At 38.4% G+C, this 14384-nt stretch overlaps 1 protein-coding gene across 5 annotated transcripts in view; it reads left to right on the top strand.

Annotated features, from left to right (window-relative positions):
- The window catches only part of ARK2N (arkadia (RNF111) N-terminal like PKA signaling regulator 2N), a 76498-nt gene that overhangs the window by 44737 nt on the left and 17377 nt on the right, over positions 1-14384 (top strand). For 4 of the 5 annotated variants that reach the window (XM_079941844.1, XM_079941843.1, XM_079941845.1 and 1 more), the window contains exons 3-4: positions 2480-2662; positions 13833-13959. In XM_079941844.1, coding sequence (XP_079797970.1) covers positions 2480-2662; positions 13833-13959 — 310 coding nt within the window. The remainder of the gene's footprint in view (positions 1-2479; positions 2663-13832; positions 13960-14384) is intronic. The other variant, XM_079941847.1, reaches the window with a different exon arrangement.

Below are 14384 nucleotides of genomic sequence, written 5' to 3'. Positions count from 1 at the left end.
TTATTAATATGCTGAGTTTTTCTAGCTCCTCCTCAGTGGTTTGATTTTATTTTTTCCTTCAAGAGATACTTATTTTAAAAGGATCTTACCTGTCTCTTAATTCTGCTGTGTAGCAAGAATCGTGTTTTTAAAGAATATCAGAGATTGTCCCCATCAGTTAGCTAATATTCACACTTAGCGGTTCAAAGTCCAAGCCCTGAGGCTAAGTGCTTTGAACACATCTTATTTAATTTTGGTTTGCTAATAAGTATAAGATGACTTTGGAACACAAGATCCTTAATTGTGGTTTCTTGTTGGAAGGCAAAGTTGGAAAGGCAACCTTTCCTTTACTTTATTAAAGTTGATATAGTACTGACTTGTCATTGTTTGAATATACTAGATATAAAAATTGACAGTGATAATTTATTTTAATTTTTAAGTATAATTAAAATGTGAAAATATTACTGTCTTTGTTTATGATGAATACTAAATTTAAGCTAAGCTATAAGGTGTGCTGTTTGGAAATATGGAAGATACAAGAATGAAGCCAGATAACAAGTTTATGCTTGTATATCCTACTGATGAAGACTTTCAGACAAGTTATTTCCATGGGTAGGTGATGTTACTCTGCATGTACATATACACTTATACTTTTTGCATGATTTCACATGTAGGAGTGGTACAATTTTGACTTGACTGTTGACCTGTTGCCTCAATTTGGTTGTGGTGGGGGGAATGTGAGGGCAAGAGGTTGTGAATGGTATTTGTGATATAAATTTTAAAATAAATCACTATTTTTTTTTTCAAACACAAAACACTTAATAAAGCCCTTTTAAAAATAGAACATTTGGTCAAATAGTCAATATTGTACTTGACCCTCATATTTTCTGCAACCAACTATTTGGACATCACACAGTATCTTATTATTCCATAATAATCATTTTGAACTCTGACGAGAACTCCATAAATGTTACAGCTTTCTTTTCTTTTTTAGAAAAGAAAAACCTCAGACATGAACCAGTTTTTTGCTATTTGATCTAAAATCCATTGCTAACTGATACCGAGGCCACACTCTTGAATTTTATGAACATGATTTACCCTTTTGGGAATTGGAAATTATTCTTAAGTAGTCAACTGAAATGGTCATGATCGTCAGAATTTCATATTGTGACATGTCTGTTCCTTATACGGTGGCACTTAACAACTCATTTGCTTTTATGTTTGGTCATTTTTTATTTTAAAAATGTTGCTACATAAACCTATGGCTTGGGAACTTAGTCTTAAGGGATAAGTACCCCAAGTGTGTTCCATGTTTTGTTTAGTGACAGTTTACACAATGGATGTTTGTATTAAAACAGTAATCCTTCATTGTGTTCTATTTTAATGATTCGTTGGCATATGTATTCCTTCATAGTCAAGAGTTTCATAAAATAGGTCTGTTTAATGTTAATTTGTTGGATTATATTAAGAAATCTTTATGGAAATAAGTGATTTGCTTGCACTTCATAAATAGCTCTTGGGGGAGGAAAAGCATTTTATTTTAAAATGGCAGTAGTAGTAAGGGATGTGTTTCATAGTTGACTGAAAACTTTATTTTTGCTTTCTGCTTTTATATTAGAAAAGGGTAGCATTTTAAAGCATGTATCTATTTTACAAGCATGAATATTGAATTATTTTAGCATGAATCACTGCAGTATAATTACTTCAGAGCTCAGCTGCCATTTTCAGCTAGTTAGGGTGATTTGGAGGTAGAAGGGATCTCTTTTTTCTAAGAATTTTAACATCTTCCTCTCAAATAACCCATAAGGTTGTGTATCATTTCCTTGGAGTATGAGCTGGTTGTTTTTCTCAGGGAAAATAAAATAGAAATATCCCTCATAAGACATCCAAAGCAAAATCCTGAAGATGGATTTCATGAGCATTGTCTTTTTGTAGCATATTGTAAGATGCATAACATCCCTACTATTATAAAAGAGCTTTACTGGAAATAGATGTCAGTCAAGTAGAGCTCTTAAAGTAGAAAAATATATATTTGATTTTCTTCTCTGAATCTATTAGGGACTTCTAGTATTAGCTACTAAGAGGAAGAAACTAGATTCATTCTCTTAAAATATAAATTGAGCTTAATAGTTTGCCTCAGTGTTTTTCTTTAAAAAATCAGTTTCACTTTCACTGTAGAGTCTTCCCCTTTTTCTTAATCTTTTGCTCTTTAGGAGAATGACAGGAATTCAGTGTAACTTTTGTTCAGTATATTCTTGTCTTTGTTCTTCATAATAACACCCTTTTTCCTCCTTGCCAAATGTGTCCCTCATCTTTGTAAGCTCGGGTTATCTCTTTCACTTTCATATCATGTACAAAATATTAGATTGTATAAAGTGCAGCTTTTCTGACCATGTAGAATCATAAGATAAAGACAACTGGCATTTAGGGGGCTCTTAGTTGCAGAAGTATTTTTCACCCCACAAGTTAGATACAAGTATACATTTTCTTTCCTCCCTAGATGGACCTCCAGTTGTAGCTCATTATGATATGTCTGACACCAGCTCTGAGCCAGAAGTGGTAAATGTGGACAATTTATTGGCGGCTGCAGTAGTTCAAGAGCACAGTAATTCTGTAGGAGGCCAGGACACAGGAGCTACCTGGAGGACCAGCGGGCTTCTAGAGGAGCTGAATGCAGAGGCAGGTTGGTCTCCCTCCCCCGCTCCCCCCTTTCTCTGATGGTATAGTATGCATGTGTCCTGGCAGCTATTTTCCTTGCTGAGGAGAGCAGGCCAACTAAGAGACATCTGGCATTAGATGATTGTGGCTTCCAGGGTGCCCTTTATAACAGAAAAGATTTGGGTAGCATGTCATTCGTCTTTCCTAATCACAAGAAAGCAAAAATGAGAATATCTAAGACAGTAATTGTAGGCATCGGTAGATTTCAGTATATGTACTTCTTGAGTTAAAAATGCCTAACATGTAAAAATTACCCAGATGACCTGATACTACCTCCCACCCCCACCCGCAATCCCATCCCCCCTTCTTAGTGGTTTCACTCACTTATGGACCTTATAGTTTGGGGAGGGAGCTGTTACAATTTGCCCTGTGGGGCTGTTGCAGTGCAGTGCTGCACTGTTTCTTCTGCCTCAGTGTGCAGTGTCCCTGTTAATTCCTTTACAGTTGTTCTCATTTTGTCTTTTCCAACTCCTTTCCGTTGCTGTCTCTGTTATCTCAGGAAAATCTCTCTACCTGTCTTACATTGTTTATCTTGGTTCTGGGATGATTCTTAAGAGTGATATTTTATTCTCTGAGAAACCTATTGCTGTTACCTTTGAAAACCTTGCACAGTGCCTCCAAGTCTCCTTCATTATGTTCCTCAAAACTCTTTCTTCCAACATTCTTTCTAATTTAAACCTTTTTCTAAAAGTACTAGTGCTTTTAGAAAAGTTTAAGAAAAGAGGTAGAAGGGATTGAGAGACAGACTGCTTATGTAGTGTGTATTTTCTTTAGTGCCATAGAAGGATTATAGTTTTCTAGTTAAATTATAAATTGCGTTGGCTTAATAACTACCTAAAACATTATTTTTATGGGAAATGAGTTTTTATTACAAAAGTAACAGTGGGTTATAATTTAGAACTTTTTATATTTAAATTGTTTAAAAGGGGAGACAGAACTCCACAGATCATTGTCATTAATTGTTCATTTCATAATCTTTGATTGAAACTGAATAAAAAAGTTTCTCTTATTTGTTGAGCTTCTGATTAATTTATTGTGACTAATTTTGGAACAGGACCTGGATTTAGTTTTAACTGTGTTGTGACTGCTAACTGCCTATTTAACCTTGGACAAGGTGATTCTCCTCTGGACTTCAGTTTTTATATGTATAAATGCTTGATTTGCCCAACAAGGATCTTTTAAGTATTTATTAATGTGTATAAGTACTTTGAAAAGAATCAAGTAGTAATACTTTATATCAAAGGGGAGTAGTTTATCTTAATTTTCATCCATTGACAGTTAAGTGATCCGTTCTACTTCAATTTTACTACCCTGTTTCCTTAGTCTTGCCATGAAATGTAGACCACTTTATAGTAAATTCTTAGGAAAAATATGAACAATTACTTTTTGTTATTTTGCTTTTCATACAGAGAATTTTAATATTAGTTTGAACTATATGGAATTGTTAATATTTGACTTTCTCATCTACAACAAATTTAGCAGTTTAATATGAGTTAACCTAAAAGTGCAAGGCTTGGGGTCTTACAGTATCATTAAAGTCACTAGCATTGGGTGGGTGGGGGGGGGGAGCATCACATTTTCAGGTTCAAGTAATTGTTAGCTTGATTATTTAAAAATACCACTAGCCTTTGGTGCTTAGCTCTAAGAAATAAAACATGGCAAAAATATTTGAGGAGGGGAACAGCCCCTCTCTACTCCAAAGCTCCCCTGAATTTGGTATTTAATGTCTGGCATTCCTGTGTATTCCTCCATACTTCTGCTGCACTTGTTTTGTATCTGTAAACAAGCATGTTTTAATACTAAGTAGTATTACATAGAAGGCAATCATTTGCAACTTGCTTTTTTAGTTCAACATGTTGTGAAGTTTGTTCTTGTTGATGTGTTGCTATAGTTCATTTACTTTTCACTGCTATTTAGTATTCCAGTATATGACTATATCATAATAGACTTACCCATTGTCTTCTTGGACAGTTAGGGTACTATTCCAAATGATGCTGCCATTGACATTTCCTGTACATGTCTCTTGGTACATGTGTAGAGAAAGCACATGTGTGTGCTTTCTCTATATATTACAAATCATGTGTAGATCTTTGTATATTGTAGGACATGGACATCACTGTTCAAGAGATCCCCATGATATTTTCTTATGAAGCCATTTATTGTCTCATTCAAAGTTTTGGGTTTTTTTTAATATCTAACATGCAGGTCTGTGAGTAATAAATAAAACTTAATAATACACTGTAGTCTTGATGTAATTATCATAGTGGGAACCCATCTTGTGAATTTGAATATACTTACTATATCATAACAAAATGTTCATAGAATTTATTCTCAATTGCCAGTTTATAGTTTTGATACTTGGGAGTATTAGTATCAATAAGATGGTCATTCTTGAGTTTGGAGTTTAAGATAAATGTTGTAATGGTTAATCTGAGTTTTCCTTCTCTCCCTCCCAATAAAATAAAAACCCAGTCACTGAACTAATTAATTAATAGCAGCAGTGGCTAACTGATAGCAGCATCTCAGACCAGGTCTACAGTCCCACTCCATTTAGAATCACATAAGCAATCATTAGGGATAGAGTAGCTTATCTCTTTTTCTAAGCAATTAGATGATGTTCTTGTATGCAAAATAGTTCTTACTGTTTAGTTTTAGTTTCAACCAAGGAAAAAGAGTTGAAATTAGGAAAGCCATTGGTCAAGAAAACTTTCTGACCCAGAAAACTTTCTGAACTTTCCATTTCAGCTCTTGCCATATGTTTACTCCTTCTCACTTGATGCTAGAAGTGGACAGTATAGTGGGTGGCAGCCTGCTGCCAGCAAACAGCCTGATTTTGAACCAGCAGAGCCACTTGCATACTGTGTGACTTCAGGTAAATTATGTAAAGCCTCAGTTTTCCCTATCTACAAAACTTGGATAAAACTAGTATCCACCCCAAGAGGTTATTATACTGTTATGTGGAATAACATATAATGTGATTCATATAGGATGAAGTACACAGCAGGCCCTCAGGAATGCTAACTGGCATTATGTTAATACATTTATGCTGAAGTAGACTAAGGAAGTGATTTATGGACCCAGTCAGTGGATTTCTAATTTATTCTCCTGCCCTGGAATGAGTTGCTCTTGCTGCAGTATTTCCTAAACTTTACCTGAGCATAGAAATTACCTGGAGTGCTTATAAATATTCAGACTCCTAGATTTCTCCCTGAAAATCTTGTAAATAGATCTGAAATGGTGTCTGGGAATCTGTTTTTAATAACTTTTGCATCGGACATGTTTAGGAAACTGTACCAGTATATCTGAAAATAGCTTGATTTTTGCTTATTGCTAATAACAGCTCACTGTAAACATAAATGTAGATGAGGCTAAAAGAAGCAGAAGTCTGAAGTACTCTTAGTGTGGAAGGCTTATAATTATTACACTAAATTTATTTATGTATTTATGCCCCCGGAAATTAAAAATTCTAAACAAATGATCTCATTTTTTCCATCAGCCTTCTTATTAAGAAGGTAGACTATGAGCATTTTCCCCATCCTTAAAATAGGTCTGGTAATCTTGATTTGTCCATAATACAAGCTTAGTTGTAGTGAAGAGAAAAAAATCTTGGGTTTCCTGTTCTTAGAGTAGGGCTTTTTATGATCAGACCAAAATGACCATGTTTCTATTGTTAGCACTATTATTTTTTAATATGTTTGTTTATTTATTCATGGCTGTGTTAGGTCTGCATTGCTGCGCGCGGGCTTTCTCTAGTTGCAGTGAGTGGGGGCTACTCTTCATTGCTGTGCGTGGGCTTCCCATTGTGGTGGCTTCTCTTGCTGCGGAGCACGGGCTCTAGGTGCGCAGGTTTCAGTAGTTGTGGCGTGGGGGCTCAGTAGTGGTGGCTTGGAGGCTCTAGAGCGCAGGCTTCGTAGTTGTGGTGCATGGGCTTAGTTGCTCTGTGGCATGTGAGATCTTCCTGGATCAGGGCTCAAACCTGTGTCCCCTGCATTGGCAGGCGGATTCTTAACCACTGTGCCACCAGGGAAGCCCTCTATTGTTAGCACTTTAAAATCATTGTATCAAGTCTTGTGAAGGAGATCAAGTTTCCTCTTGTTCAGCTGGTACATGTGGACTGTAAGATTTTAGATTTCTGATCTCCTTTTCTCCCACTTTTTAAAGTTTTTAATATTTTTGTTGAAAAAATTTAACACACGGTAATAATTTGTTTGCTTTAAAGCTAAATGAGTAGTGATTTAAGATAGTAATCTTTTTTATACCTAGCATGCCACTGTCATCCAGTATGTAATAATTTTATATACTTCAAATAGTCTTAGGACTAGTTCTTAGTAGATATATGATTTAAAAAGAAAATGTTTGCCATGATAATTTAATTACTACCTTTTCTACTTTCTGATTTATTTATGTGTTGAAAAGATCTGTAGTGGGAGGACAAAAATTTAAAATTTTCTTATAGAGTGAAAGCAGTTATCTTTCCAAAGAGCTACACAGGGAAAGACCTACACAGAGACGGCCAGATGCCACAATAACTAAATATAAATCCTCTGCTTTATTTTCAGTTTAATATATGGTAATTGTGGTATTTACACTTTTTCTACAGAGCTTATTCTTGTTCTAGAATAGGAGTAGATTACTACCACTGACAGTATTTGAAGAACCTTATAACATCTTTGACTCACTTTTGTGTATGCTTTAGGCACTGCTTTGCCATTGGATTCCTTTGAGGTCAAGGGGGGCTGGTGCAGTGTGCATATGGCCCAAAGGCCAGAAGAGTGTTGGGCTCTGCACTAGAACTTCCAAAAGAATGTGTGACTTGCTGAAGAGGGTTACATTGAGAGAAAAGGACTAATTGTCCTGGCTCTGAAATAGAGGAGGGGATGCATTCCTGGCTGTTGGAGAATGCCATGGTGTCTCTTACAGAGCATGGGATCCCACAGATTTTGGTGTAGATCCCAGCTGACTTGTTACCTGAGTGGCACATTTTATTTAATGGCTCTGAGAGGAAATGTGGTAGAACACTCACACCATTAGTCTAGAGTTGTTAACACTCACCAGGAAATTCGTTTGTACCTTCCCACTCCACCTCATCCCCTGCCCTGCCCGCCTCCCCTGTTTTATCTTGTACTGACTTTTAGACCAAGCAATAAAGATAATGGCTACAAGAGCAGACCCTGATTTTAAGTGATCAGTTTTAGAGCATCATACAGGTTCTTTAACAATACTAAATGCCAGCAAATTTGGATTATAAATTTTATGGCCAAAAGTGCACCGCCAAAATGGTTTGGATTGATCTGATAATGTAAAAGCAATATGTAAATTATTAGTTTCTGAATACATAATGGATGAATAAAGTTAGAAGAATCTTAAATTTGGGTGATACTTAACTTGCTTTTTTTTAAAGATTTTAAAAAATATATTTATTTATTATTATTTATTTTTTGGCTGTGTTGGGTCTTCGTTGCTGCGCGCGGGCAGGGGCTACTCTTCATTGTGGTGCACAGGCTTCTCATTGCAGTGGCTTCTCTTATTGCAAAACACAGGCTCTAGGCACGTGGGCTTCACTAGTTGTGGCACGCGGGCTCAGTAGTTGTGGCTCGCGGGCTCTAGAGCACAGGCTCAGTAGTTGTGGTGCACAGGCTTAGTTGCTCCGAGGCATGTGGGATCTTCCTGGACCAGGGCTCGAACCCGTGTCCCCTGCATTGGCAGGCGAATTCTTAACCAGTGCACCACCGTGGAAGCCCCTGCTTTTCTTAAGATATAAAATTATGAGCAAAAGTTAGCATAGTAATTTTTCATTTCGTTCCTCTTTAAAAAAGAAAAAGGCAGAGTGATGATATTTCCTGATCTGAATTGAGGCTATGTAGGTGATAGGGTCAGGATGAGGGACCTAATCAATGAAGACTCGTTATTTGGAAATATTGATGACTGTGACATTTCACAGAACATTCCACAAATTGGAATTATAAATTAGAACTATGGAAATAGAGCTGGACACAGAGCTACTAAGAATTAACTAATTCTGTCATGTTCTTGTTGTGTTTTCTTAATTTCTGTTGTTTAAAAGCATTGAGTAATCAAGGAAGAAGAGTTAGGTTATAGCAACCATGACTTCTTACAATTTGCCTTTTCAGTTTGGTTTAATTCAATTAGCTTCTTTATTTTTAGTATGGTTAGGGCTGAGCCCGTTGCTGTGAGTCTGCCACAGGGGGTTTTAAGTATCTCTTGGGGCTCTCTACTCTTTGCTTCTTAGTGAGTAGGCATGGAGAGCTTGGAGGTGGCTGTCCATACAAATAATGAGCATTCATATAATAATGAGTAATAGTGATAGCAGGACTTAAAGTGGAGAGGGGAAGGAGAGAGGGGGAAGAAAGAAAGAAACTAAGTGCCAATAATGTTTCACATTGAGTGAAACTTCTAGAGTGAAAGGAAAACTTGGAAGATAAGGACTGCTGGTGTTGGTACTTGAGGATGGAGGACAGTAGTTTGTAAGTGATCCTGATCCCCAACCTGAGGTGTAGGAGTCAGAGGCCTGCAGGGGAGGCAGCATTTTCAGGAAAGTCAGGTTTCCACAAGGAGGTGAAGAGAAGGTTCAGTGCCGTTTTCCATAGAGCTAGCACTCCAGAGGGCAGTGGAGTGGAAGAGTTGTAGGAAGGGGAGTAATAGGTGGCTGGGGCAAAGGAGAATAACAACTGAGTAGGGGACAAGACAGACAAGTGGATGGTCCCAGAGGGTTGTATATTTTGTGAGTGGCGAGGAGGGTGGAAGTACGTTTTACTTCTCATAACCATTGGTTTTCCTCCTACCTCTTCCTGATGCTTTCTCATTTCGAACTGGCGGCGTTTTTGGACTCATACTGTTACTTCCACTGCACTATTCCTCTACCTCATTGAACCTATCACCCAGTCCTTTTTCACCTCCCCCTAGCTGCATTTCTTTACCTATCTAGCATATGTTAAGCCCAACTCTCCTTTACCGATATCCTCAGCTCCTCGTATAGTTGGCTTTCCTGTTGTACCCAGCTGGCCAAGTCTGATCTCTGGATGCACACTCACAGCCTTTATCCACACTGGAGTTGATTTTTCATGTAGTTGGAAAGTTGTGGGTCATATTAACTTCCTTATCTGCAATCTCATCCTGGCTCTCAGTGCTGCCCAGCACCTTCCCCCTTTCCGTAGGCAGCATTCTTTCTTCACAGTGGCTACTTCACTTTTCTAAGCCGACTCTGCTGCCCTACCCACACCTGTGCTCTGCAGATGGTCTTTCTGCATTCTTCTTTTTTCTTTTTTTTTGCGGTATGTGGGCCTCTCACTGTTGTGGCCTCTTCCGTTGCGGAGCACAGTCTCCAGACGCACAGGCTCAGCGGCCATGGCTCACGGGCCCAGCTGCTCCGTGGCATGTGGGATCTTCCCAGACTGGGGCACGAACCCGTGTCCCTTGCATCGACAGGCGGACTCCCAACCACTGCACCACTAGGGAAGCCCCTTTCTGCATTCTTTACAGATCAAGATTACCTCAGCTTTCTGCCATCAAAGCTATTCTCTGCCTTTTTTTCTAAATATGGCCAGTAAAAATACTACATGCACATACGCATCCCCCTCCCTCAAACCCATATTCCTCTCAGTACCGTCTATTGCCTTTTCCTCCATAGCCAGACTTCTTAAAATGTGTCTGCTCTTCCTTCCCTTCCATTCTTCTTCGGCTTGCTTTGCTACATTAGCTTCAGCCCCATCATTCCTCTGAGGTTCCCCTGGCCAAGGTCATGTATGGTCATCCTTATCACCAATTCTAGTGGCCTCTATTTAGTTCCTCCTCTTACTGGGCCTCTGTACTGGGCATTGTTAAGCACTTCTTCCTAGAAATGCTCTTTTTATGGTGCCCTGGCTTCATATCTTCAGGTTTTCTTTCTCTGTCTCTTGCTGAACCTTGGTGAGCTCCTCTTCCTGTGCCCGTCCCTTAATTATTGGTGTTTATCAAGGTTCTCTTCTAAGCCCCCTTCACTCCTCTGGATGACCTTTATCTCCCCACCTGTTGGGAGGACTTATCAAATCTGTTATTTCCTCTCTAGACCTCTGACCTGAGCTTTAGAACAGTAGTACCTTCAACTGCCTATTGGACATCTCAACAGCACATTATCATCCTAAGCAACCACCCTCACATGTTCATTGGTGCACTGAATGGCACTGTATCCAGTTACCTAAATCAGAAACCTAGGCATCGTTTTTACTTTGCCTGATTCCCAACATTACTCACCCTTTGTACTTAGAGAAACACAATATTTCTCCTTTTGTTTCATTCCTAGTTCAGCCATAGTCATTTCTTACCCAGGAAACTATAGCAGTCTAACTGGTTTCCTTGCCTCTAGTATTTCTTGCCCTGCTACTGGTTCCATTTCCATACTCCAAAAGGAAAAATTTCAAAATACAAAATCAGATCATGTCATTCCTCTACTGAAATCCTTCATTGGCTTCCTACTTCTTAAGGTCAAGTCCAGACTCCTTACGCATGATCTGACCTCTGCTGACTTTGCCAGCTCATTTCTCATTACTTTTTTTTTTTTACTACCATTATCCCAAATCTCACCAAACTTTTATACCCTCAAGGGCACACAGTGTTCCTTATGGTACTTCCCTTCACCTGTGCCTGCTCTTCCCCGAGAGCTCAGTGTCCTTGATTATCCTCAAGTCCAGGAAACATTCCTTTTCTCTGTGCATCCAGGGCATTATTATTTACCTCCCTGTCAGACTAGTTTTCAAGCCATAATGCAGTGGACTGCTTTTTTTATCCCTGACTATATTGTAAGCTCGTTGAGGGTGGAAACTGCCTCCCTTGTTTATTCCCTGTAGTATTCCTGGCACTGAGCACAGTGCACAGCATATCATAAACAAATATTTATTTTAGAAACAAATAGATAAAGTAGACTGTTATAGCTGCGCAAAGCAAGACTGCTCAAAATACTGAATATGGGCAAGTTGAAGGTTTGGGAAAAAGGGAGACTCAATTTGTATTCCTCCGTAGCAGTGCCGTAGGAACCGTGTTCATGACGACAGTCTTAACTACAACATTTAAGTAGAAATTGGATAAAAGACTTGGCTGCAAGCAAAGTATTGGGGTCAGAGCAAGAATCTAGGTATACCAAATCCAGACTTAACCAATTGCACTTAAGTAACCACCCTAGCTTTAACAAAACTGGGTTTTGTCCGGTGGATGCCACCTTTTGTATGCTTGTAGGGTTCAGTACCACTGCCCACACCACGTAGAATGCTATCTAGATTATTTTTTAATACAGAAGGTGAACAAGCCTATGCAGACTGTAATACAATCTCAATCACCAGTTGTATCTAGAAGCCTTTTTAATCTTCTGTTTTCTCATATGTGCATCATTTTCAATGGAAGAAAAAGAGTAGAAATAATATTAGAGAATTGTAAAAAGAGACCCACAATCATATTCAAATTTGATTACTTTTCATAGTTTTTAACTAGCCCATACATATTTTTATCTTGTTATATGTAACTCTTTGTATGCTATACTTACACTTTTCCCAAATTTCTGCATAGCACTCCAGTGACTATCGTTTGACATCATGACACTTTGCTTATTTAAAGTTTTTGCTGTTAGGCTAAATTCTCAGAGATGGGATTATAGGGTCAGAGAGTGTAAAAATTGTAAGGCTTTTGCTTTGGAATTGTCCATGATTTTCCAAAAGGGTTATACTAGAAGTTGGCAGGAGTATGAAAGTACAAGGTGTCTTAATGACCTTGAAGCATTGAAGTGATGAGGTGAGAGGGGAAGAGAAAGCTGTGTACATAAAATCTTATTTATATTGGTTTAACTTTTATGATGTGTCACAAAGGATTTTTTTTAAGTAGGGAGAAATAATTTTGTATCAGATGACAATATATTCAATTAAAAATACCCTTTAAAGAGTAAATGAAAATTTGTACCTGTTACGACTCTATTTATTCCATGTTAACTCCTAGATATTCTAAAATTCATCCTTTTAAGTCAGAACATTCAAGAGCTGAGTACATAGGTTGAATTTTAACCCTTTTTTTTTTGGCCCCAACCGGGGATTGAACCCACACCCTCAGCAGTGAAAGCTTGGAGTCCTAACCATTGGACTGCCAGGGAACTCCCTTGGGTCCGATTTTGTCAAATCTACATTCCTTAGGAGAAAATTGTTAAAATTGTTTAAAATTGAGATAAGATTGTTAAATCTTTCATAAGGCATCCCAGTATAAATATGATATTAGTGATCCTATTATTTACTCCATTTGTGCCGTTGAACTTGCTTGCTTGCTTGCTGCGTTGGGTCTTCATTGCTGCACGTGGGCTTTTCTCTAGTTGTGGCGAGTGGGGGCTACTCTTCGTTGCAGTGCACGGGCTTCTCATTGCAGTAGCTTCTCTTGTTGCGGAGCACGGGCTCTAGGTACACGGGCTTCAGTAGTTGTGGCACACGGGCTCAGTAGTTGTGGCTTGCGGGCTCTAGAGTGCAGGCTCAGCAGTTGTGGCGCATGGGCTTAGTTGCTCCGCAGCATGTGGGATCTTCTGGACCAGGGCTCGAACCCATATCCCCTGCATTGGCAGGCGGATTCCTAACCACTGCGCCACCAGGGAAGTCCCCTTTTGAGCTTTTCTGGTTTAGAATTTTGTTCTATTAAAATGATAAGCAGTAGAGAACCCCATTGACCTCTAAGTGGTGACAAACCTGTCATATGCAGGTCATTTAAAAGCAGACTAGATTTGAATGCATAAAGCATTATAGAATGAAGTAGAGTATAATTACAGTTTATATATACCTATAGTTAGATATATATATTTGTCAGAGTACTCCAAAGTTTTTTCTCCTAAGGGATGCGAGTAGAAAGTGAGAGACTTGAAGTTCTTACTTTTATATACGTCCATGTTGTTTCAGCATTCATTTAACAATGTGCATGTATTCTGTTTAATAATTTTTTTTTTTAACAGAACACTGCCCAGTTTCCTTCACATGGGTAACAATTTCGCTGAGGCAAGCTTTCATGAGGGGATTCTGTTTCAGTGATTAAACTGGGAGGAGAAATCTGTCAGTGAGTTGTTTCTGCTGCTTATAAGGAGTCAAAATGTAGTGCTTATTTTTTTTCCCCTTCTGTCTCAGGTCATTTGGATCCAGGATTCCTAGCAAGTGACAAAACATCTGCTGGCAATGCACCACTCAACGAAGAAATTAATATTGCTTCTTCAGATAGTGAAGTGGAGATTGTGGGAGTTCAGGAACATGCAAGGTAGGATATTAATTGGAGAGAAGAAAATGGTATGGCATGCCATGGCATGGCTGGCATGAATGGTGGGGCTATTTCTCAAATTCCTGTGGTTAAAGAAATACATTTTGATTCTAGACACGTATGAGCTTCAGAATGTGTTGCATATTGTCTTATATGAAGAACATCTCGGTCACACATGTATGTGAAACAGAACTAATGTTTGTCTCTTATTTTTAACAAATGTCTAGGTGGCTTGACTGAGTTTTCTGGTATGGCATAAGTATCACCGTACTCCCCCCCACCCCCAATCCATATGTTCTTGCCTTTCACTTTATCTTGAAATATTTTGGAAGCAAATAATTGAGAAATCTGCATTTGACATCATACCTCTTCCTAGAGCACCTCTTTTTTTTTTTTTAACATCTTTATTGGAGTATAATTGCTTT

The sequence above is a fragment of the Stenella coeruleoalba genome (assembly GCF_951394435.1).
Source record: "Stenella coeruleoalba genome assembly, chromosome: 14".
Classification (NCBI taxonomy): Eukaryota; Metazoa; Chordata; class Mammalia; order Artiodactyla; family Delphinidae; genus Stenella; species Stenella coeruleoalba.
This window is presented reverse-complemented; position numbering and strand designations above follow the sequence as displayed.